Genomic DNA, 26,793 nt, shown 5'->3' with positions numbered 1-26,793 from the left:
TTCTGCTCAAAAGGTGTCTTTGACCTTGAAGACACTATGCTAAATGAAATAGGCCACACACAAAAGGACAAATATTCTGTGATTCTACTCATATGAGGTGCTTAGTCAAATTCATAAGGACAGAAAGTAGAATGGTGGATGCCAGGGGATCGGGGAGAGAAATGGGGAGTTAGTGTTTAATGGGCACAGAGCTTCAGCTGGGGAAGATGAAGTAGTTCTGGAGATGGATAGTGGCAATGGCTACACAACAATGTGAACAGACTTAGTGCCACTGAAGTGTACACTTACAAATGGTTAAAGAGGTAAATTTTATGTTACGTATATCTTACCACAATTAAAAAAAAAGTTGCCCTTGAGGGCTAACAAAACGGAAGGGGCAGACAAGTCTCGTAATTAAACTGAGATTTGACTTTAGAGTCTTCCATTGGACTTCCAGTGTCAGCTTTCTCATGTAAAAAGTTTAGAAGTCATCAGACCTATCTTTACAACAAGAAAAAAGGTTAGCAAACTGAAAAATCAATAAACTCTCCTTTCTTAGATCAAATAATTGAGATCACAGGTCAAACCATCCCTGCAAAATCACAAGAGACAAACTAACACAAAGGATCAGGAGTTGAGGTCAGCTAACCAGCAACTGCTGCAGCAACTGGTAGGAACACTTAAATGGCAATTTGAATGAATTGTCAGAAGCTGAGAGTGAACTAGTTTAAGCACTAAAAACCCTAGAGGCTCAGTCTAAGAAAACACCCCGCTTTCCTGAATATTATCTCAAAGAACTCCACAAAATTCTCAAAGTAATTACGGAAGGAAGTTTCCCTCATGACTGACAAGGGGAGGGGAAGTAGCACTTTTTAAGTTCACCCTGGGAAAGTAACCACTATCTATACACACACCAGTACACACACACACACACACACACACCAGTCCACACACACACACACACACACACACCAGTCCCCACAACAAAAGCCTGCCTCCTGAGAAAACTACTTTACCAGAGCTTTATCTGACCCTAGGGAGGAGCAATTAGCCAACTCCAGCCCCATCTAGGCTTCCTGTCTAGTTTAAGGTTTTTTTGTTTGTTTGTTTAAAAAAAAAAAAAAAAGAGGGTCATAGACCAGGACTCAGGCCCACTAAAAAACTAAGGAGCCAGGTGCAGTGGTGTCTGCCTGTAGTCTCAGCTATTCAGGAGACTGAGCTCAGGAGTTCCAGACCAGCCTGGGCAACATAAGGAGACTGTCTCAAAAAAGAATAAAAATAAAACTAAGATTTAACCATAAGGTGGCATATGATGCTTCTGCTCTCCTACACTTTACCACCTCATCAACAATGCTCCAATATAATGACAGTGGATTACAAATAAAAAAGCTGCAAGACACAGATTTTGAGTTCAATAAAAGTTCTTGGGAAACCCCAAAGACAGTGAGAGAATAAGGAGAAACTGAAGCCTCTAGGACCTGCAGGTACAAAACACGTTAAACATAGCCCATCTCCCAACTAGATTAACATATAACCTCATAATAAAAGCCTAAACCTTCAGTCTTTATTACCTGTTACTTCATATCTGGCTTTCAGCAAAAAATTACAAGCCATGCCAAAAGGCAAGAAAAAAATAGACTGAACAGACAAGGCACAACAGAACCAGACTCAGATATGATATATTTCAGAATTATAAAATAGGAAATTGATCCAGGAAGAGGACAGAACACCAAGCAGGATAAATACCAAAAAAATCCACACTAGGTATGTATTATAGCCTAGCTGCAAAGTAACACGAAAAGAAAATCTTGAAAGAAGCCAGGAACAAAACACTTTTACCTACACAGGAACAAAGATAAGAATTACACTGGACTTCCCATTACAAATCATGCAAGCAGCTAGAAGCAGCGACTCATGGCTATAATCCCAGCACTTGGGGAGGCTGAGGCAGGTGGATCACTTGAGGTCTGGAGTTCGAGACCACCCTGGTCAATACGGCAAAACCCCATCTATACTAAAAATACAAAAATTAGCCGGGCGTGGTGGCACACACCTGTAGTCCCAGCTACTTGGGAGGCTGAGGCAGGAGAATCACTTGAACCCAGAAGGCAGAGGTTGCAGTGAGCCAAGATCGCACCACTGCACTCCAGCCTGGGCGACAGAGAGAGGCTCCATCTCAAAAAACAAAGCAAAACAAAAATCATGCAAGCAGGAAGGAAATAGGGTGAAATGTTGACAAAGCTGGAAAAAAGAAAAAAAAACCCCACCAAACTAGAATTCTGTATCCAGTAAAGTTATCCTACAAAAGAAGTAAAGACTTTCTTAGGCAAAAACCAAGGAATGTTGTCGCCAATACGTCAGCAAAAAGGAAAATGATATAGGTCAGAAACTCAAATCTACATAAAGAGAGAAAGAGTATCAGAGAAGGATAATAAGGTAAAATAAAATCTTTTAGGTGGTTATAGTATATAGATAAGGGAAACAAATGACAGCAATGTATAAAAGGAGGGAGGAATTAGGAATACGCTAAGGTAACTGCACTGTCCATGAAGCAGTATAATATCTGAAAGTGGACTTAGCTTAGTTGTAAATGTATATTGCAAACTCCAGGCAGCCACCAAAAAACACGTTTAACAGATATATTAAGAGAGTACAGAAAACGCAATCAAGTAAAATGTTCAATTAAAATTGGAGAAGGCAGAAAAAGAGGGGAAGATAAAAAAAAAAAAGTAAAAAAAAAATAAAAAACACCAGAAAACAATTATAAGCATGGCAGCTACAAATCCAATTATATCAACAATCACTTTAGATGTGAATGACCTAAATACACCAATTAAAAGAAACTGTCGGCCGGGCACAGTGCATGTCTGTAATCCCAGCACTTTGGGAGGCGGAGGCGGGTGGATCACCTGAGGTCAGGAGTTCGAGATCAGTCTGGCCAACATGGGGAAACCCCGTCTCTATTCAAAATACAAAACTTAGCGGGGCGTGGTGGCGGGTGCCTGTAATCCCAGCTACTGAGGAGGCTAAGGCAGAAGAATCATTTGAATCAGAGAGGCGGAAGTTGCAGTGAGCCGAGATTGCGCCACCGCACTCCAGCCTGGGTGACAGAGTAAGAGTCTGTCTCAAAAAAAGAAATTGTCACAGTGGGTTTTTAAAAAATAGAGCCAACTATATGCTATCTATTTTAAAAACTCCACTTTACAAAGACAGACACAGGTTAGAAGTAAAGGTATGGGAAAAACATACCATGCCAACACTAATCAAAAGAAAGCTAGAAAAGCTATGTTAATTACAGACAAAGCAGTTTTCAAAATAAGGAAACATAAAAACCACTTCTGAACAAAGATTAAGAGTTGCATTACACCAAAATATGTGAAGCAAAAATTGAACTCCAAAGAGTAACAGACAAATCCACTATTATACTGGGAGACCTCACACCTCTTTATAGGTAGCTGACACACCCAGCAAGTAGAAAACCAATAACATAGTCGAGCTGAACAGCATCAACAATCAAATGGATCTGACATTATAGAATATTTCATCCAACAACAGCACAATACATACTCTTCTCAAACTCACAAAGAACATTCACCAAGGTAGACCATATCCTGAGCCTTAAAATACACCTTTAAAAATTTTAAGGGATAGATAATACAAAGTATGCTCTCATACCACAACAGAATTAAACTATTACTAGAAATCACTAACAGAAACACAGCTGGAAAACTCCCCAAATAGTTGGAGTTTAAAACAACTCACCTCAAAATGACACAGGAGTCAAGGAAATCTCAATAGAAATTTTAAAATATATTGAACTAAATGAAAATGAAAATACAGCCTATTAAAATATATGATGTGCAGCAAAAACCATGATTGGAGAATTCATAGCATTAGATGCATACAGTAGGAAAGAAAAAAAGATCTAAAACCAATACTCTAAGCTGCCATCTCAGGTAACTGGAAAAGAAGAGCAATATAAACCTAAAGTAAGATGAATAAAATCAGAGCAAGAACTGATAAAATTGAAACAAGAAAACAGAAAATCACAACAGAAAAAACAAATCAGTGAAACAAAAAACTGATCCTTCAAAAAGATCAATATAATTGATTGAAGAGAGAGGGGAGAAAAAAGATAAGACAAACTAGTATCAGAAATCAAAGAAGAATCTTCATTACTAATTCCTTGAACATTAAAAAAATAAAAGAATACTAAGAACTCTATGCCCACAAAGTTAGTAACTTAGTTGAAATGGAGCAATTCTTGGAAAGAAACAAACTACCAAACTCACACAAGGAGAACTAGATAATCTATTTTAAAAAAAAAAAAAAAGGGCCAGGTGCGGTAGCTCATGCCTGTAATCCCAACACTTTGGGAGGCCAAGATGGGCAGATCACCTGAGGTCAGGAGTTCAAGACCAGCCTGGCCAACATGGTGAAACCCCCATCTCTACTAAAAATACAAAAATTAGCCAGGCATGGTGGTGGGCGCCTGTAATCCCAGCTACCCAGGAGATTGAGGCAGGAGAATCGCTGGAACTCGGGAGGCAGAGGGTGCAGTGAGCCAAGATCATGCCACTGCACCCTAGGAGACAGAGCAAGACTCCATCTCCCCCAAAAAAAAAAAAAAAAAAATCAATAAATAACCTTCCAAAAGAAGGATTTGGAAAACTCTACCAAGCATTTAAGGAAGAAATGGTAGTAGTTCTCTACAAATTCTTTTAGAAAATAAGCAGAGGGAATACTTCCTAATTAATTCAAAGTGTTACCCTAATACCAAAACCAGACAAAGATACTACAAATAAAGGAAAACTGCAGACCAGTATATATCATGAATATAAATGCAAAAATCCTTGACAAAATATTAGCAAATCAAATCTAACAATGTACAAAAAGAATTACACACCATGATCAAGTGGGATTTACTCCAGGAATGCAAGGCTGGCTCAACAACTTAAAGTCAATAAATGTAATCCATCATAACAATAGTCTAAAGAAAAAAAATCAGCTGGGCATGGTGGCTCACGCCTGTAATCCCAACACTTTGGGAGGCCAGGTCGGGCAGAATACCTGAGGTCAGGAGTTCAAGACCAGGCTGGCCAACATGGCAAAACCCCATCTCTACTAAAAATACAAAAAATAGCCAGGCACAGTGGTACGCACCTGTAATCCCAGCTACTGTGGAGGCTGAGGCAGGAGAATCGCTTAAACCCAGGAGGCAGAGGTTGCAGTGAGCCGAGATTGTGCCACTGCACTCCAGCCTGGGTGACAGAACAAGACTGTCTCAAAAAAGAAAAGAAAGAAAAAAAAACACATGATAATATCAATAAATACAGGAAAACTATTTGACAAAATCCAACATTCATTCAGGATTAAAAAAAAAAAAAACAAACTCCCAGCACACTAGGAATAAAGAAAAACTTCAATTAAAAAAAAATCTACAAAAAATCCTACAGCTAACATAGTAGTGAGAAACTAGGTGCTTTCTAGAAACTAGGTTAGAAAACAGACAAGGATATTCATTATTTATCACTTGTATTCAATACTACCGGAGGTTCTAGCTGGGACCATTAGCCAAGACACAAATAAAAGGTTCCCAGGTAAGAAAAAAAGAAGTAAAACAATCATCATTTGCAGATGACATGATGTTGTATATAGAAAACTCTAAGGAATCCACTAAAAAAATTATTGGAACTAATGAACAAATTCAGTATTTGTTTCAAGGATACAAGATCAATATGCAAGTCAAGTATATGAACTATACACTTCCATGAACAATTCAAAAATGAAATTAAGAAAGCAATTCCATTCATAGTAACATCAAGATAAGGAATAAATTGAAGAAAAGTGCAAAACTTATACTCAAAAACTATAAAAAAATTTTTGGATCTAAATAAATGGAAAAATATCCCATATTCATGGACTGTTAGACTTAATATTGTTAACACAGTAGTATTTCCCAAATTGATCTTTCAAATTCAACCAATCACTGATAGAATCCCAGCTAACTTCTTGTAGAAACTGAGAAGCTAATTCTAAAATTCATATGGGATTGCAAGGAACCCAAAATAGCCAAACAATCTTGAAAAAGAACAAAATGGGACTCACTTCCTCATTTCAAAATTTACTACAAAGCAACAGTAGTGAAGACAGCGTGATACTGGTATAAGAACAAGACATGGCCGGGCGTGGTGGCTAACGCCTGTAATCCTAGCACTTTGGGAGGCGGGCAGATTGCCTGAGCACAGGAGTTCGAGACAAACCTGGGCAGCATGGTGAAACCCTGTCTCTACTAACATACAAAAAAAAACTGGCCAGGTGTGGTGGCTCATGCCTGTAATCCCAGCACCTTGGGAGGCTGAGGTGCGCGGATCACGAGGTCAAGAGATGGAGACCATCCTGGCCAACTCGATGGTAAAACTCGATCTCTACTAAAAATACAAAAAGTAGCTGGGCATGGTAGCGCACACCTGTAGTCCCAGCTACTCAGGAGGCGGAGGCAGGAGAATCACTTAAACCCGGGAGGCAGAGGTTGCAGTGAGCTGAGATTGAACCACTGCACTCCAGCCTAGCAACAGAGCGAGACTCTGTCTCAAAAAAAAAAAAAAAAAAATTAGCCGGGCATGGCAGCGCATGCCTGTAGTCCCAGCTACTTGGAAGGCTGAGGCAGGAGAACTGCTTGAACCCAGGAGGCAGAGGTCGTTGCAGTAAGCCAAGATCGCACCACTGCACTCCAGCCTGGGCAACAGAGCAAGACACCACCTCAAAAAAAAAAAAAAAAATAGAACATGCATATAGATCAATGGAATAGAACTGAGAGTCAAGAAATAAATTCATATATCTATAATCAACTGGTTTTCAATAAGGTATCAAGAGCATTCAATAGTGGAAGTGTTGAAAAGTCTTTCCAAAAATGGTGCTGGGACAAATAGATACATAACCAAAAAATGAAGGAAGAACCCTCTTTCACATCATTATTATAACATATACATATATAAATATATTTTATGTAATTAACATTATATATTAATATGATTATAGCATTATTCCTAATAGTCATAAAATTGCAAACAAACCAACCGTCCATTAACTGATGAATGGATAAAGTGTGGTATATCCATACAAGAGAATATTATTCAGCCATAAAAAGTACTGATACATGCTATAATATGGATGAACCCTGAAAACATTATGCTAAGTGAAGCCAGTCACAAAAGACCACATTTTTTAAGATTCCACTTACATGAATGTCCACAGAGACAGAAAACAGATTAGCGGTTCCTTCAGGTTGAGGGTTTGGAGAAAGGATCTGGGGGTAACAGCCAAAGGGCTGTTACAGGGATTCATTTGGAGATGATGGAAACTTTGTTTCTTTTTGAGACTGTGACTTGCTCTCTCCCAGACTGGAGTGCAATAGCACAATCAGGGCTCACTGTAACCTCAACCTCCTGGGCTCAAGACATCCTCCTGCCTTAGCCTCCTGCGTAGCTGGAACTACAGATATACACCACCACGCTGGGCTAATTTTTTGATTTTTGTAGAGATGGAGTCTCCCTATGTTGCCCAGACTGGTCTCAAACTCCTGGGCTCAAGCAATCCTCCCACCTCGGCCTCCCAGATTTCTGGGATTACAGGCATGAGCCACCATGCCCCGCCAATGGAAACATTTTTAAATTAATTGGGGTAATAGTTGCACAACTCTGTGAATAGACTAAAAACCACTGAACTGCACATTTTAAGTGAATGACTTATATGTTAAGTAAATTATATCTCAGTAACACTGTTAAAGGAAAAACAAAAAATCAAATACCTTTAGTGTACAAGTTCAACAAAGACTCCTAGTCACACAAAACCCACTTGTATAACACTACCAGAGTCCAGGGGAGAATGAATGGCCCACTCAAGTTTCTGTTGACTGTCCATGTACTAGTACAATGTGACATAAATCTTATGGCTTGAACTTGCTTCTTGATGAAAGAATTATGGTATACATTCTCCAGTCTATAGAAAATGTATCCTATTAAAGGAAAGAAATTTGTGACAACAAAGAAATTCTGAAGCCAGGCTCAATGGCACATGTCTTATAAGTCCCAGCTACTTCGGAGGCTGAGGCAGGAGGACTGCTTGAGACCAGGAGTTCAAGGACAGCCTGGGCAACAGAGTGAGACTTGGTCTCAAAAGAGAAAGAATAGAAATTCTGAACTAAAATTTATAAGCTGGGCCACGCACAGTGGCTTACACCTACAATCCCAGCACTTTGGGAAGCCAAAACAGGAGGACTGCTTGAGCCCAGGAGTTCGAGACCAAGCTGGGCTAAAAAGTGAGGCCCTTCAGGGTCGATCACCTGAGCCCAGGAGTTCGAGGCTGCAGTGAGCTGTGATTGTGCCTCTGCACTCCAGCCTGGGCAACAGAGTGAGATGATATCTCTAAAAAGGTTAAAATAATTTTTTAAAAAATGTACAAGCTGAATAGCAAAATTGTCCTGGCAGAGTGAGGGAAGGAGGTAGGGAGTTAATTACCTTAAAAAAAAAGTCTCCTCCAAAAACAGTTAGTATTAACACAAAAGGAACTTATATTATACAAGATGGCTTAACTCCCTAAATGTTCTAAAGCTGGTGGTTGAGTAGTCAGTGTTTATGAGTAACAGTTTGTTGCTTGAGGTATTTTTCAATAAATAGCCTAAATAAAACCAATTACTTTAGAAACAGTTAATGTAACCCACTGGAACAAAGAGTTTGGAATGAAAAAAGATCTGTAATTTATGTTCTCTCAAATCCAAAATGGAAATATGTGATGATAGGGGTGCCATAATATTTATGATACTGCAAAAGAGGCAATACATACATTTGGGGCTTAAAGCTGGAAAAGCTGCAAAGGACAGAGTATTTTCAGGCAACAGGTTTCAGGAATGTAACCAAGAAAGTCTCTCCTAAAATACTGCAATAAGGACTTCAAACAATATTGTAAACACTTCCATCTCGTTTATTTCTGATTCCTCTAGCTTTGGCAACATTTGATCAAGTTTTTCTGACTCAATTCTAATCCAATTTAAAACCTGCATAGGGAAGAATTAAAACTTAGTTTTGATTCCAAAATCAAAGTCTCAGCAGCAGGGACCCCAATATGCTAAGAGGAAGATAGTCCACATAACCTCTGTATCCAATCCTCTTTTTTTTTTTTTTTTTTTTTTTTGAGACAGAGTCTCACTCTGTCACCCAGGCTGGAATACAGTGGCATGGTCTCAGCTCACTGCAACCTCTGCCTCCAGGGTTCAAGAGGTTCTCCTGCCTCAGCCTCCTGAGATTACAGGCACCTGCCACCACCCCCGGCTAATTTTTCTGTTTTTGGTAGAGACGGTGTTTCACCATGTTGGCCAGGCCAGTCTTGAACTCCTGGCCTCAAGCAGTCGACTTGCCTCGGCCTCCTAAAGTGCTGGGATTACAGGCATGAGCCACTGAGCCCAGCCCAATCCCCTTATCTTATATTCAGGTAATAATAATAAGCAGCAGCAGCCCACAATTTTTATTTCCTTATTGACTCTTAAAAATCTGGTCAAGGCCGGGCGCAGTGGCTCACGCCTGTAATCCCAGCACTTTGGGAGGCTGAGGTGGGCGGATCACCTGAGGCCAGGAGTTCAAGACCAGCCTCAACATGGAGAAACCCCATCTCTACTAAAAATACAAAATTAGCCGGGCGTAGTGGTGCATGCCTGTAATCTCAGCTACTCAGGAGGCTGTGGCAGGAGAACTGCTTGAACCTGGGAGGCGGAGGTTGCGGTGAGCCAAGATCACGCCATTGCACTCCAGCCTGGGCAACATGAACGAAACTCCGTCTCAAACAAACAAACAAAAAAATCTGGTCAAAGTTTGCCTGCTTCTCACATTGGCAAAAATAATAATATAAAATTCAAATTATCAGCATTTTGTTACATAAGTTCTATAGTTTCAATAATAACATTCAACATTATAGTTACAATTTATATTCATATTTATATATTATATATTATTTATAATATATAAATATATTTATATATTATATATTATATATAAATATATTTATATTATAATATATAACATTTATATAATAAATATAATTAAATAACCTAAACTTCTACATTAAATCTGGCAAATAGTTTATGAGCAAATGAACTTGTATACAGACGTATATAGATAATTTTAAATCAACAAAATACACATCAGAATAGCTAACATTAAAAAGATTGACAATACAGTTCACAAGATATACAGCAACTGTAAGTCTCTCACACTGCTGGTGGAAGTGTAAAATTAATGAAACCACTTTGGAAAAAAATTTTGGCAATCCCTACTAAAAGTAAACAGGTATTTCCCCCTGTGACCCAGCAATTCTACTCCTGGGTATAAACCCAATAGAATTCGGTGCTTACATCACAAAGACTTTACAAAAATGTTCATTAGCAGTTTTATTCATAACAGAAAAAAACTAGAAACCCATATGTCTATCAGTAGAAAGGGTAAATTATGACATATTCATCCAATGAAATATCACTCAGCAATAAAAATAACATACAACATATTTCTGACACATGTAACAATGTGCATACACTAGCCCTAATGCTTAGTGAAAGAAACCAGACACAAGAGTACATACTCTATGATTACATTTATGTGAAGTTCTTTTTTTTTTTTTTTTTTTTTTTTTTTGAGACGGAGTCTCGCTCTGTCGCCCAGGCTGGAGTGCAGTGGCGCGATCTCGGCTCACTGTAAGCTCCGCCTCCCGGGTTCACGCCATTCTCCTGCCTCAGCCTCCCGCGTAGCTGGGACTACAGGCGCCCGCCACCACGCCCGGCTAATTTTTTGTATTTTTTAGTAGAGACGGGGTTTCACTGTGTTAGCCAGGATGGTCTCGATCTCCTGACCTCGTGATCCGCCCGCCTCGGCCTCCCAAAGTGCTGGGATTACAGGCGTGAGCCACCGCGCCCGGCCTGTGAAGTTCTATAGTAGGCAAAACTAATCTACATTAATACAAGTCAGAACAAAGGTGGCCCTTGAGAGACGGAGATAGTAGTAACTGGGAAGGGGAATTAGAGAGCCTCCTAGAATGCACGAAATGCTGTCTTGTTCTGAGACACAGTGGTTACAATAGCATATATATATAAAAATGCACTGGCTATATTAAGGTTTATACACTTTATGTATGTAAGTTACACCCAATAAAAAATAAATAATAGGCCGGGCGCGGTGGCTCATGCCTGTAATCCCAGCACTTTGGGAGGCTGACGCAGGCAGATAATGAGGTCAGGAGATCAAGACCATCTGGCTAACACAGTGAAACCCCGTCTCTACTAAAAATACAAAAAACTAGCAGGGCATGGTGGCGGGAGGTACTTGGGAGGCTGAAACAGGAGAATGGTGAGAACGTGGGAGGCGGAGCTTGCAGTGAGCCGAGATCGCGCCACTGCACTCCAGCCTGGGCGACACTGCAAGACTCTGTCTCTAAATACATAAAAACATAAATAAATAAATAAATAAAAATAAAAAGACCCAAGGAAGCAGCATTTAAAAATATTGTTCCTCCTCCAAATACATTTCAGTCTTGAGAAAGAACATAAGACAAAGTTTTTCTTCATGTATTTGCACATTTCCCATGAAATCTCAGACACTGTTATCCTTAAAGAGGAAGGTAAAATCAAGTTCAACATCCCATAGGGCTCATTCTGAGATATTTGTGCTTGTGGCAAGTTATATGCAGCAGTGCGTACGATTCTTAAAGATAGTTTTTTACTCCTGGTCTCTGGCAACAGTTTGGGGAGCAGCTCTTTAAATAGCAAAGAATAAAAACATAAAGGACAGTTTTTTTTAAAATGCCATTAGCAAATATGCTGTAGATGGAGTCAAAACTCTTGTGTAGCAAATACAGCAAGGATCCTTTATTTATTGAGCTTAGATACCAGTGCATAGCAAGAAAAGTTACATTTGTACTCACACATATCCTCCCATCAGTCTAGTTCAACTCTGAAGCAAACCAAAGTAAATATTTATAAAAGAATAATTTAGTGTAGGTATATCCTATAAAGTAACCTGTACTTTACATATTGTAGATATATGGGAAAATGACCAAACATAATTTTACATAATAGTTTTTAGAATAAAGGCTCTGGCATCAAATTGCCTAGTCTTGAATTTAAGTCGTGCCACTTACTTTGAGTCTCGTTTCTTCAACTACCGAGTTGAAATATAATTATCACTGCACAGGGTTATTTCTGAATACTAAGTAAGATAATGCCTGCTAAATGCTTAGTAATCAAAATACCAAGAATTCAGTAAAGATTCAAAAACCGTTACATCACAAAATAGTATGTGCTTCCTTATGGAAGAATACGTCATCATCTATGAAGTACTCTTGCCAAAAGAGCGTCAAACTTGAGTCTGATGAAGTCTCTAGATTCAACTAACAACTTACAGAAGATTCACAGAATGCAGAACATGTAAAACTACACCAACAGGATGCAATCTGCAAATCCAGAGTGGGAAACCCTATAACCAACAATCAGTATCTTCTACAAATAAATTGCCAAGAAAAAGAGAGGGAGGGAGGGAAACCTAAAATGCATTAAAACACTTTGAAGACAACCAATCACAATGTGGACTATTAAAAAAAACAAAAACAAAAACGAAAAGCAGTTGAGGTGGCCAGGCATGGTGGCTCACACCTGTAATCCCAATACTTTGGGAGGCTGAGGCGGGAGGATCATTAGAGGTCAGGAGTTCCATACCAGCCTAGCCAACATGGTGAAACCCCTATCTCTATTACAAATACAAAAATTAGCCAGGTGTCGTGGTGCACACCTATAAACTCAGCTACTCGGAAGGCTGAGGCAGGAGAATTGCTTGAACCCAGGAGGCACAGGTTGCAGTGAGCTGAGATCACATCACTGCACTCCAACCTTGGCGACAGAACAAGACTCTGTCTCCAAAAAAAAAAAAAAAAAGCAGTTGAGGCAACTTGAAAATTGAACACTTAAAAGACATAATATTAAGGGATTATTATTTCTATATTATTGTAATGTTCAAAAATGTCCTTATTTTTAAGAGACACATACTGAAATATTTATAAATTAATTGATCACAGGGATTTACTTAAAAATAATATATAAGGTGTAGAGTGAGTTAGATTATAGATGAAATGAGATTGGAATTGATAAGTGCTAAAAATTGTTTAGTATATGGGCATTTATTACATTACTGTCTACTTTTACATTTATTAATAAAATTCTTCATAATAAAGTTTTACAAAGAAAAAACAGGAAATGGTATAAAAGTAGAAGCAACTCCATAGAGAATTAAGAATCCTTATCTAGGAGAATTTAGTAATAACAGCTATCACCATTACTTAGCATCAATATCGTAAGCACTGTGTGTTTAGTTTCATGTATATTATATAATCCTACTAAATTAAGTTTTGACCATTGTAAACTGATTCCTAGATTTCAAACTACAACAGCAAGACGTGACAATCAAATCAGCATTTTTCTAACAGTTCCTACTGACACTGGAATAATCTGTTTCACTTTGAAAAGGTTTAAAATCATGCAGCCATAAAAAAGGATGAAATTATGTTCTTTGCAGCAACATGGATGCTGCTGGAGGCCATTATCCTAAGCAAATTAATGCAGGAACAGAAAACCAAATACCACATGATTTTACTTAAAACTTGAAGCTAAACAAGGGTACTCACGTACACAAAGATGGCAACAACAGACAACGGGGAGTACTAGAGGGGAGAGGGAGGAAGAGGGCAAGGGTTGAAAAACTAACTATTGGTTACTACGCTCAATACCTGGGGGACAAGATCAATTGTACCCCAAACATCAGCATTAGGAAACACACCCTAGTAACAAACCTGCACATATAGCCCCTGATTCTAAAATAAAAGTTAAAATTATTTTTTTAAAGTAAACACTTTGGATTATAACTCAAGTATAAATGAGCCCACACTGATATAAAGGATGGAATGAATAAATAAATAAATAGGGAGAAGATACAACTCTTCCCAACAGAAGAATCCTAAATAATATATTTAGATGTCTTCCTCCTATCAGAAGGTAGAGCTTAATCCTCCTCTTTCCCTGTTCTTTGAGGTTGGGGTGGAATTAACGACTGAAAAATATCAAGTCTGCAGTGGTGAAACCTGGCAAACACTAGCTTAACCAACAGGTGAAGAGTACCATTCCTAGCAGTACCACATGACTATACATACCCCCAGATACAATGTGATGAGAAGGGTACTTGACCTCAGGAGTATTCTTTCCAAAATCCCATCACCCCAGCCAAAGCCATGACAGAAATTTAAGACAAACTTAAATTGAGGAACGTTATTCAAAATAGCTTACCAGTATGCCTCAAAATAGTCAAGATCACCAGGCTCACGCCTTTAATCCCAGCACTTTGGGAGGCTGAGGCGGGCGGATCACCTGAGGTCAGGAGTTTGAGACCAGCCTAGCCAACATGGTGAAACCCCATCTCTACTGAAAATACAAAAATTAGCTGTGTGTGGTGGCAGGCACCTGTAATCCCAGCTACTCAGGAGGCTGAGGCGAGATAATCGCTTGAACTCAGGAGGCGGAGGTTGCAGTGAGCCGAGACTGCGCTACTGCACTCCAGCCTGGGCAACGAGCGAAACTACGTCTCAAAAAAAAGTCAAGATCATGAAAAAAGGGAAAGGCTGAGAAACTCACAGACCAGAAGAAACTAAGGAGACATGACAGCTAAATCTAGGAATTGTATTCTGTATTAGAGATCCTGGAATAGAAAGAAGAGCACCAATGGAAAAACTGCAGAAGCCGGAACGAAGTCTAGGACTTAGTTAATAGTAATGTACCAATCAATATTGGTTTCTTAGTTTTGCAAATGAATCACACTAATGATAACATTAGAAGAAACTAGGTAAAGGATTCAGGTATACAGGCTCTCTTTGTTATATTCCAATATAAAAAATGTGTTTGAAAACTTAAAAAAATATGACCTCTAATATTGTGTTAAAAATGAAAAAAACACTTCTAAAAAATCAGCTGACTAAAAATTGTAGTATCAAAGCAAAAACCCATCAACAGTTAAATGGATAAGCAAAATGTGGCATAATCATACAGCAGAATATTTATTTTTATTTTATTTATTTATTTTTGAGACAGAGTTTTTCTCTTGTTGCCCAGGTTAGAGTATGATGGCACAATCTCAGCTCACTGCAACCTCCACCTCCCAGGTTCAAGCGATTCCCCTGCCTCAGCCTCCCAAGTAACTGGGATTACAGGTGCATGCCACCACGCCCAGCTAATTTTTGTATTTTTAGTAGAGATGGGTTTTCACCATGTTGCCCCAGCTGGTCTCGAACTCCTGACCTCAGGTGATCTACCCACCTCGGCCTCCCAAAGTGCTGGGATTACAGGCGTGAGCCACCACACCCTGCCCTCATACAGTAGAATATTAAAGCAACAAAAATAATGCAAAAACATGAGTACATCTCAAAGTTATAATGTTAACAAAATAAGCCAAACACAGAATACCTATGGTATGATTTCATTCACGTAAAGTTCAAAAACAGTGAAATGAACCTGTGGTGAAAAGTTCAGAACAGCAGTTACTTTTGGGGGGGTGGGGGGGGTAGATATTAACTGAGAAGGAACACAAAGCGGGGGTTGTTCTGTATTTTCATCTGGATGGTGGTAGTAAGGGTGTATACCTATGTAAAATTTCATCAAGCTGTACACTTAAGATTTGTGCACCTTTTCTGCATATAAATTATACTTCAAAGGAAAAAAATTTTTAAGGAAAAGATACATTTATCTAAAGCACACCCCTAAATAAGCAAATAAGAATTAGAAGTGGGGGGGCAGGGCATAGAATACTTGAGTGTAACATTTATTTAGGAGGGGAAAGCCAACATCCCTCACACCATAACCATACCCACCAATTCTGTCTTTGATTACAGATTTTAATCTCCTCTTATAAAACTACTCACTACTTTCGTCAACTGCATACTTACATACATTGACTCAAGTCAACATTGAAAACTTACACTGTCAGTATGTCGCTACTCTTCTACTTCTTTCAGCTAGCATCCCACCTGTGCAGGCATACAGGTTAATAAAATAAATCCAACTACCCCATTATTTCTCCTTCTTTACTTTCATCTCATAGGAAAAGCATGACCCACCACATGATCAGTTTAAGTGGAGGCACATTATCCAAAAATCAGATACCATTTAAATGCAATTTTTGATTGACAGAATAAGGTGATTTATATCAGGAATTCTATAGGGCAATACTATAAACGAAAGCCAATAAAGATATTTCAGCTTAGAAGCCACTAACTAGACGTATAACCTCACTCAAGCCATCATAACCTTTGCATGGCTTCTACAACTCCCCCAGGAAAGAGAGTTCCGTTTGTGCAGAGATTGCAAATACATGGCAATGGGGGGCTGCTACTCCACTCTGAACAGCCACTACTAACTGATCAGAGATGGAAACAGAAATGGCACCTGAGGTGAAACTTATCTGTCATTCCTAGATAAGTGATCTAAGCTTCCCTCCCCTTCTAACTTTCTACTGTCTGTGACCTACTTGGAACAAAATACATTTGCACTAAACAGCTTAGACACAGATAGATACAATATACACAAGCTAACTTAAGGACTTAAGAGGACCTCAAAATATAGAAATCCTTTATCATCTTTAAATGTAGTTTTTTTAAAAAATATGCCACTACTTAAACATTTCTCTATTTCAGATGTAAAATTCTAGATCAAGTCTAAATGGGAAAACTTTAGCTGAGCATGGTGGCTCATACCTGTAATCCCAACACGTTGGGAGGCTGAGGTGGGAGAATCACTTGAGGCCAGGATTCAAGACCAGCCTGGACAACATAGTGAGAACCCCATCTTTACAAAAAATTTAAAAATCAGCCAAGCATTGTGGTGCATGCCTGTAGTGCCACCTACTTAGGAGGCTGAGGTGGGAGGATCACTTGAGCAGAGGAGGTTGGGCTGTAGTCCACTAAACTGACACTAAAAGCCATGTTCACACCACCGCACTCCAGCCTATGTGACAGAGTGAGATGACGTCTCAATCAATGAGAAAAACTTTAAAATGATGTATCTTTCTCAATGTCCCAAACATGTAATACATAGTTTTCTAATATAAACTATGCTATTGATACTCAGGTATATTTGAGAAAGCCTGAAATGATCCCCATGAAAAAACTTTACTGAAAAGCTTCCTGGAAAACCAAATGAGAATGTTTACCTTATTTCTTACCTCGAAGAGAATGCACACCCAATTACAAATGTCACAGAACTCATAAAGGTGAGCACCCTGACAGGTGTTTAGACAATTACCTAATTCTGTCAAAGTATTATTTCTAATAATTCATGTGGCTTCTCAATGTCAAAAGTTCCCTATATAGCAATTCCACTAAGTGCTCCACTCCAAAATTTCCAATTCCTTCTCCTGTTCCCTTTCAAACTCCCAATCCCTCAGTCCAACTTGCAATTATCAGAAAAACATTCCAATTCCAGTGAAAAAATTTTTTTTGCTTTTTTTTTTTCAGGAGAGAAAGTCAGAGTCAGGGAGAGATAGGTAAGTAGCAATTGTCTGGTACCATCTCAAAGTGAAAATGTATAGAACGGAAAGAGATTCATCAATTAAAATGTAAGTATCTCCTAAGACCCAATTCTTGTGCCAGGTGCTTGATAATCAACAGAGGGCCCACCCATGACAGAGATTAAAGTAGCCAGAAAAAAATAAGCAACTAAAGTAATATCAATAAAACATACAACCTGTACCATGAGTTAGGAAGAGGATGTAATATAGTCCTAGATGTCAGGGAAGGCCCCCATGAAAAGATGAGCCAAGAATACCATAATATTTGAGAAAAAAAACATGGCATACTCAAGGAACAGCAAAAACTATAGTTTATTTGACATATGAAGGGCAAGAGATGAGATTCAGAGATCATGGATGGCTGCAGAAGCCACTCTAAGGAACTGGACTTTATCTCCAAAGGTAATAGTCACTAAAAATGACTTGTTTGAGGAACACAGATATACTTTTTCAAAGGTCTCTATCCATCTACTTTACTCACTGTAAAGGTGGCAAAAGGAAAGTGTTAAGAAGTAACAAAAAGGGAAAGAAGATAAATAGTACTTCAGAGACTTCTAGGATATACTCAGACAACTTGGGTTAGAGCCACAATGCCTGGAACACAGATGCTCAATTATATGTTTCCATATGCAGTATATGCAGAAGGGAATTATGGCGATGAAGAATCAAGAGCTCAAACTTACATTACTGTATTGACCAGGAAGTCCTATAAAGAATTATATTTCTATAGAATTAAAAATGCAGTTCTGTCAGCCTGGACAACAAAGTAAGACCCCCATAGCTACAAAAAAAAAAAAAAAAAAGTTTTTTTAAGAGTTGGGCATGGTGGCACACGCCTGTAGTCCTAGCTTCTCGGGAGGCTGAGGTGGGAGGATTGCTTGAGATTGGGAGGTTGAGGCTGCAGTGAGCCGTGATCACACCACTGCACTTCATCCTGGGTAACAGAGTGAGACCACTTAAATTAAAAAAAAAAAAAAAAAAGATACAGTTCTGGTTTTTGTCTATTTTTTTAACAGGCATGGTTGGTGCTTTTTTCTTTTTAATTGGGTTCAATTTAAAAGACTATTCACCTTGTTATACATGTATCTAAGCATGAAGTCCAGTAGAAATGACTTCCCTTTACGAAAAGCTCCTGCCACAGATACCACTACTATGTTAAGATCTCGTATGTGCTCCTGTAGCAATATCTGCTCCAAAGCTTCTTCATCAAGTTCAAAGTTATGGTCATCTTCATGAGCAAGAACAATCTGTACTGGACATGGTTTCTTCATAACCTCATCAGAATTTACTAGGTCATCATCTTCATAATTCTCACCTAGAATTTAAAAAGAAAGAAACTGGTTACTTTAATCCCTATATTACAAACTTTCATTAAGGACCACAACTAAAGCAAAATTTCAAATAAGTAATTGCCCCCTCCCCCATTATAGATCATTATAATGTTCCTTTGGATTTCTCACTCCCTCTGTGACAGGACAAAGAATGCTGATAAGATTTCCCACTTGATATGGTTGGCTGTGTCCCCACCCAAATCTCATCTTGAATTGTAGCTCCCACAATTTCCACATGTTGTGGGAGGGACCCAGTGGGAGGTAACTGAATCATGGGGGAGGCTCTCTCCTGTGCTGTTCTCATGATAGTGAATAAGTCTCACGAAATCTGATGATTTTATGAGAGGTTTCCCTGCACAAGCTCTCTTCTCATCTGCCACCATGTGAGATGTGCCTTTCACCTTCCGCCATGATTGTGAGACCTCCCCAGCCACGTGGAACTGTGATTCCATTAAACCTCTTTCTTTTGTAAATTGCCCAGTCTCAAGTATGTCTTTATTACCAGCATGAAAATGGACTCATACACCATTATACATACAGATAAACAATAATACTAAATATGGCCTCTATCTCAATGAAGTCTTAACTTCATTGAGAACGTTCATGTCAACAGCAGCTGTTTTTGAGCCCTGTATTATTCTGTAAATAACTTTTCCAACTGTATGCACACATAAACTAAAGAGGGGAAAAATCAATTTCACCTGATACTTCAAATCCCAATTTTCCCTGTAAGCATCACCTAGAAAATTCACAAACATTACTCTACTTTACAAACATTAAAAACATATATTAAAATTGTTCATGTGGCTGGGTGCAGTGGGTGTAATCCCAACACTTTGGGAGGCTGAGGCAGGCAGATCACCTGAGGTCAGGAGTTCGAGACCAGCCTGACCAACATGGGGAAACCCCGTCTCTACTAAAAATACAAAAATTAGCTGGGCATGGTAGCAGGCACCTGTAGTCCCAGCTACTTGGGAGGCTGAGACAGGAGAATCGCTTGAACCTGGGAGGCAGAGGTTGCAGTGAGCTGAGATCGCACCACTGCATTCCAGCCTGGGCAACAGAGTGAGTCTCAGTCTCAAAAAACAAACAAACAAAAATTATTCATGTTATTTTTCATTCTGAAACTTAAAGAGGAAAATTAGGGTTCTAACAAGTTTCCAAAAATGATACTTACAATGAGTCCCTAATTTAATAACAGTAACCTAGTACTACAACCTCCTCATTAAAGCAAAGCACAGGATTAATGTTTCATTAAAGAAGAGTCAGTGAGATGCATTTATATCTCAGAATTTCATCTCCCACTGGAGCTCTTTCTCACCAAACACTACAGCCACCACTTTAAGACTATATAGCTCCCCAAAACAGCCATATAAACCCTTCCTTTGTTCACCACAACACACTAAAATAAGGTAACCTTTGCAGACATAACTTTACTGAATAGTGACGAAGAAGTACAGAAAATGTAAATAGCAGAGATAAACTTCCAAAGTCTAGGTTTCTGTTCTTCTTTAAAAAAACACCTAGCTTCAGAGGACACATACCTTGTCTGACTTTCTTCTCTACCAACTGCTTGATCCCACGTAGCAACTAGTTACTCCTGGGGACCTTATCTTCTCCCACATCAAAATTTCTAAGAGATCCCCTCCTTGAGCCTGTCTACTAAGTGTCAGTTTCCACTCTAAGGACACATACGGTATCCACTGTTTTCAATGCAATCAATGACTGTCCTACTCTGAGGAGAAAGCCAGTCCACTAAGGCGTGGTACATTATTAGTCAACGGTTCAGTAATACCTTATCCACATAACCAATATTCACAGAGCAAAGATTATATAACTACATTAGTGGATTTTTAATCTTATTACCAAAAGAAGCATCTCACTTATCTGATTTGCAAAGACTATTAGAGCCTCTACCTCCACATCACGAGGCACCTTTAACTGTATATAGCAAAGTCAACAGCACTATTTCAAAATGTGCTGAAAACAATGACAATGCATTATAAAGAGCAAGCCACTTCAAAGGAGAATCTTTGAAAGTAAAAGCAATCAATATTTAGTTAAAGGGGACATTATCACTGCCTGTATCAATGGTATATAGCAATAGTCAGGTATGCTATTTGAATGCATGCAAAAAGTGAACTTTCCAGGAAAAGTTGCAATACAGTTAAATTCTAAATTAACGTCTCATTAGGTAGGTCCAGATAAATAGCAAAACAGGTTGCAAACGGTATAAGTTTCTAAGCTTAATTAGTGGTTTAAGACCATGAAGTAGGGAGCAAACTGCCTCGAAGCATGTCACTTAACTTCTCTGCACCTGTTTTCTCATCTGGAAAATGGGTGTGTGTCAAACAGGCATAGCAGTACCTAACTCATAGGGTTGTCATCAGGATTCAATGAGTTGAAATATGTATGCTACGCAGTAAGCACCATAGGTGTAAGTTAACACTAACTTCAAAATAACCAATCCAACAGGAGAAGCTTTTATTTTCCCCTTGAAATGCCAAAATGCTATGGTGATTTTCACTTGACCAGTGTAGCTGTGTACTGACACTGCCATCCACCCATCTGCTCTGGCACAGACTTGCTGGCTGTCCTTGACATATAGAGATACGTCTACGTGTCTTTTACTTACCCCTAAATCTAATCAATAACCACCTTCTTAATTTGTCTTCATTTCTGAATCTCTATTGATAATATTCCTGCACTTGTCACTGCCACCTTATCTCACACTGTAGCATCTAACTGGTTTCCCTTCATTAATACTCTTGTCCTCTTACCCAATCCAATCTAACCTCCACAGAGTAGCAACTAAATAATATAGTTACATGTAAAGTTGACCAGGTTACCCTCCTTAAAATCACTGTTACAGAGGACTAATGACTAAAATCCTACACGTGCTCTATAAGGTCCCGTACTCACCGCCAATCTCTGTTGCCTCTTTTGGTGCTATTCTTCTCTTTAAACCAGTGGTGCCCAACCTTCTTGGTACCAGGGTCTGGTTTCATGAAAGACAACTTTTCCACAGAAGGGGGAGCAGTGGTTTCAGGATAAAACTGTTCCATCTCAGATCATCAGGCATTAGTTAGATTCTCATAAGGAGCACACAACCCAGATCCCTCACACGTGCAGTTCACAATACGGTTCACGCTCCTATGAGAATCTGATGTCACCATGGGTCTGACAGGAGGCGAAGCTCAGGCAGTAATGCTCGCTCGCCTGCTACTCCCCTCTTGCTGTGCGGCCCAGTTCCTAACAGGCCACGGACGAGTACCAGTCCACGGCCCTAGGGTTGGGAACCCCAGGTTTAAACTAGGTAGCCAAGCTAAACTTTCATCAGATCCTCATGCTGCTAAGCTCTTTCTAGACTCTGCTTTAATATTCCTCTGCCTAGAGTACTCTTTCCTTTGTTGTTTCCTAATCAATTCATACTTACTCCTTAAATCTCAGCTTAAAAGTCACTTTCCAGGAACAAGAATCTTCCCTGAGGCTTCCAACCAAGTTTAGTCATTCTATACTCCCCAAATTTTAATCTATCACTTGAATATTTATGAAGTACTTACTTATTAAATGTCTCCCCTCTTGGATTGCCAATTTACCACTTAGTTTCCCATCATAAGCAGAAAACAGACAAACAAAAGAAGAAAGCCCTTAAATACCTTACCATGGCTTCCATAGTCGTATACGATCTGGGCCCAGCCTCCTCTCCACAGCAGGGGGCCTTATAAAGCACATTTCATCTTACAACACACTCCTATTCATTCCCAAAGCCTGGACAATCTGGCCTTCTTGCTGTTCCCTGATGAAGCTAACCCTGTTTCCCACCTTAGAATTTTTTCCTGTGTTGTCCCCTATCTGGAATGCTCTGTCCCTACAAATTCACATGGCTTATGTCTCCATCATCCAGCTCTTCAGCTCAAATGTTGTCTCCTCAGCATGGCCCTCCCTGACCACTCAATCTAAATCACAGATCCCTTTCCTTAACACTTTAATGAAACAGATTTATTCATAGTTTTTTTCAATTCCTAAAACAACCTTTTTTCATTCGTTTAAATGTGTACCTTATATCTCCCGCTCCACAGAATGAGTGTGCCACTAAAGTAAGGATCCCAATCACCCTGTTAACCATTCTCTACCAGCACCTAGAACAGTGCCTGACACCTAGCCTAGCAGGTGCCTTGTAAATATTTCTTGAATGAATGAAATTTAAGCATTTTACTCAGGAGTCTTACATCTGCCGTTACTTTTTTTTTTTTTTTTTTTTGAGGCAGAGGGCTCTGTCACCCAGGCTGGAGTGCAGTGGTGAGATCTCGACTCACTGCAACCTCTGCCTCCAGGGTTCAAGCCATTCTCCTGTCTCAGCCTCCAGAGTAGCTGGAACAACAGGTGCCCAACGCCTCGCCAAGCTAATTTTTGTATTTTTTGTAGAGACAAGGTTTCCTCATGTTGGCCAGGCTGATCTCAAACTCCTGACCTCAGGTGATCCACCCATCTCAGTCTCCCAAAGTACTAGGATTACAGGCATGAGCCACTATGCCTGGCCCTGCCCTTACCTAGTTTATAAGCAAATATGATAATCAAATAGCTTGAGGAAATACCTCCGGCAACTCAAGAGTATTAAGTATACGTAACACAAAAATTCCATAAAAATTATGAAGCTTGGCTAGGCGCGGTGGCTCACGCCTGTAATCCCAACAATTTGGGAGGCTGAGGAGGGCGGATCACCTAAGGTCAGGAGTTTAAGACCAGCCTGACCAACATGGAGAAACCCCATCTCTACTAAAAATACAAAATTAGCCAGGAGTGGTGGTGCTTGCCTGAAATCCCAGATACTCAGGAGGCTGAGGGAGGAGAATTGCTTGAACCCAGGAAACGGAGGTTGCGGTGAGCCAAGATTGCGCCATTGCACTCCAGCCTGGGCAACAAGAGCGAAACTCCATCTCAAAAAAAAAAAAAAAAAAATTATGAACCAAGTAAAACACTCTAAAAAAGAACTCAAAAGTAATAACTGCTAAAATATCACAACGACCAAGTGTGGAGGTTGGTGATTTTGCTAAAACAAACAAATAGTTTTGCTCTTATTGTAAAGAAAGCATTAGTTGGTTTTTTAGAAGTTTAAGAAAAAAAAAAAAAAACCCAAAAGCCAAAATTGACAAATGGTATCTAATTAAACTAAAGAGCTTCTGCACAGCAAAAGAAACTACTATCAGAGTGAACAGGCAACCTACAAAATGGGAGAAAATTTTCGCAACCTACTCATCTGACAAAGGGCTAATATCCAGAATCTACAATGAACTCAAACAAATTCACAAGAAAAAAACAAACAACCCCAACAAAAAGTGGGCAAAGGATATGAACAGACACTTCTCAAAAGAAGACATTTATGCAGCCAAAACACACATGAAAAAATGCTCATCATCACTGGCCATCAGAGAAATGCAAATCAAAACCACAATGAGATATCATCTCACACCAGTTAGAATGGCAATCATTAAAAAGTCAGGAAACAACAGGTGCTGGAGAGGATGTGGAGAAATAGGAACACTTTTACACTGTTGGTGGAACTGTAAACTAGTTCAACCATTGTGGAAGTCAGTGTGGCGATTCCTCAGGGATCTAGAACTAGAAATACCATTTGACCCAGCCATCCCATTACTGGGTATATACCCAAAGGACTATAAATCATGCTGCTATAAAGACACATACACACATATGTTCATTGTGGCACTATTCACAATAGCAAAGACTTGGAACCAACCCAAATGTCCATCAATGATAGACTGGATTAAGAAAATGTGGCACATATACACCATGGAATACTATGCAGCCATAAAAAATGATGAGTTCATGTCCTTTGTAGGGACATGGATGAAATTGGAAATCATCATTCTCAGTAAACTATCGCAAGGACAAAAAACCAAACACCGCATGTTCTCACTCATAGATGGGAACTGAACAATGAGAACACATGGACACAGGAAGGGGAACATCACACTCTGGGGACTGTTGTGGGGTGGGGGAAGGGGGGAGGGATAGCATTAGGAGACATACCTAATGCTAAATGACGAGTTAATGGGTGCAGCACACCAGCATGGCACATGTATACATATGTAACTAACCTGCACATTGTGCACATGTACCCTAAAACTTAAAGTATAATAAAAAAAAAATAGGAAAAAAAAAACCCCACTGGGCAGAAAACCTTTGTTAACTCGAAAATTCACCTATATTAGTTGGCCAGTCACTATGCAACCAAGTTTATTAGCACAGACAAAGGCCTTTCAAATAGACAGAATGTGTCTACATATTTGTCACCATATCTAGTCTACAGCCTTTTAAAGAGAAGGGTAGCAAATAGATTTCAAAAGTATAATGGAGCCTAACAATGATGTGATACACCTGCATCTATCTACTTACTCCCCATGGTGATTTCTCTACCAAATATGGACTAAATACAGATAAAGCACTCCATCAAACACTGATATAAGCAAATGAATAAAAGAGAATTGTATGTAAATTTCATTAGGATACCTGTAAATACTGTACTAGCATTTAGTGATTGCCTACAATTAAAAGTCTCTAAATTCCGCACTACTCTAAGATTTTAAACTGAAGTTACGTCCTGTGTATAGAATAGTGATTTTATTTCCATTCTTCAATGCCAAAAATTTACTGAGACAAGTAGATTTCAGCCCTCCAACACATTTTTGTGATTCACAGTTCCAAGTCAGTTTTCCCTATGCTAGCCCCCAGATGGGTCTTTCAAGGTCAAAGCTAAAAGACATCTAAAGATGATCACTTGCTTCTCAAACATCTCTCCACACATTAACACTAAGGTACCTACCTAATATCTATTTGCCATACGGCCTAACAAAAGAAAGGTGTCTTAGTAAAAAGACCTGTGATTGCCAGGGGTTAGGGGGATAGGGAGGGATGAACAGGCATAACACAAAAGATTTCTTAGGGCAGTGAAACTATTCTCTATAATACGAAATTGGTTGATACCTGTCATTATACATCTATGAAAAAAACCATTGAATATACAACCCCAAGAGTGAACCATAATGTAAAACTATAGACTTTGGATGATAATGATGTGTTAGTGAAGGTTCATTGATTTTAACAAAAGCACCACTGTGGGTGAAATGCTGATGGCGGCGGACAGTGTGTATATGGAGGGGCAGGGAGTACGTGAACTACACTTTCGCTTCATATTGCTGTGAAGCTAAAATTGCTCTAAAAAAAACCCAAAAAAGTCTATTTAAATAAGACACCTGTCTTTTTGTTGTCTAATCACACATTATCTTAAATCTGCCAAATTCAGACACTCAGCATGTATTCCAACAGCAAAATTTATACTTCAGGGCTGACCTAGATCCATCAGCAAAGTTCAAGCTTAATTATAAACTAAGATAATAAAAAAGTGCTACAAATCTTCATTATAATAAAATGTAGCATTAATGTTAGATTACATCAACCCAAAACTAAACTTATAAAAAGAGAACAAAGAATAATTCACCTTTCAAAAGGAATGAAAAGTATATTTTATTATTCACATTCCAAACAAAAACTTGAAACAAATTTTTATGGAAAGTAACCTTGATTCAGTCTATTCAGTCTACTTATAAAAATTAGTTATCCCACAAAAGCTAAGTAATGTGTTAGTGCCTAGTACTTGAACCTCAACATTTATATTTCATACCCAAGTGAAAACAGTATCTAAGTATTCAAGTTTATTCTAGCACATATTTTTTAAGAGCCTTAAAGAGGTTATACGATGGTTAAATATATTTCTAGGGATTTATTATAAGGAAATAAGGACACTAATTTTACTCTGGTGGCAA

The 26,793-nt window shown here is 39.0% G+C and overlaps 1 protein-coding gene across 4 annotated transcripts in view; it reads right to left on the bottom strand.

Moving 5' to 3' along the window:
* The window catches only part of ATL2 (atlastin GTPase 2), an 82,615-nt gene that overhangs the window by 29,825 nt on the left and 25,997 nt on the right, over positions 1-26,793 (bottom strand). For all 4 annotated transcript variants that reach the window (XM_019021384.4, XM_019021385.4, XM_055377735.2 and 1 more), the window contains exon 2: positions 18,689-18,933. In XM_019021384.4, the coding sequence (XP_018876929.1) occupies positions 18,689-18,933 (245 nt within the window). The remainder of the gene's footprint in view (positions 1-18,688; positions 18,934-26,793) is intronic.

The sequence above is a fragment of the Gorilla gorilla genome, chromosome 12, assembly GCF_029281585.2.
Source record: "Gorilla gorilla gorilla isolate KB3781 chromosome 12, NHGRI_mGorGor1-v2.1_pri, whole genome shotgun sequence".
NCBI lineage: Eukaryota > Metazoa > Chordata > Mammalia > Primates > Hominidae > Gorilla > Gorilla gorilla.
This window is presented reverse-complemented; position numbering and strand designations above follow the sequence as displayed.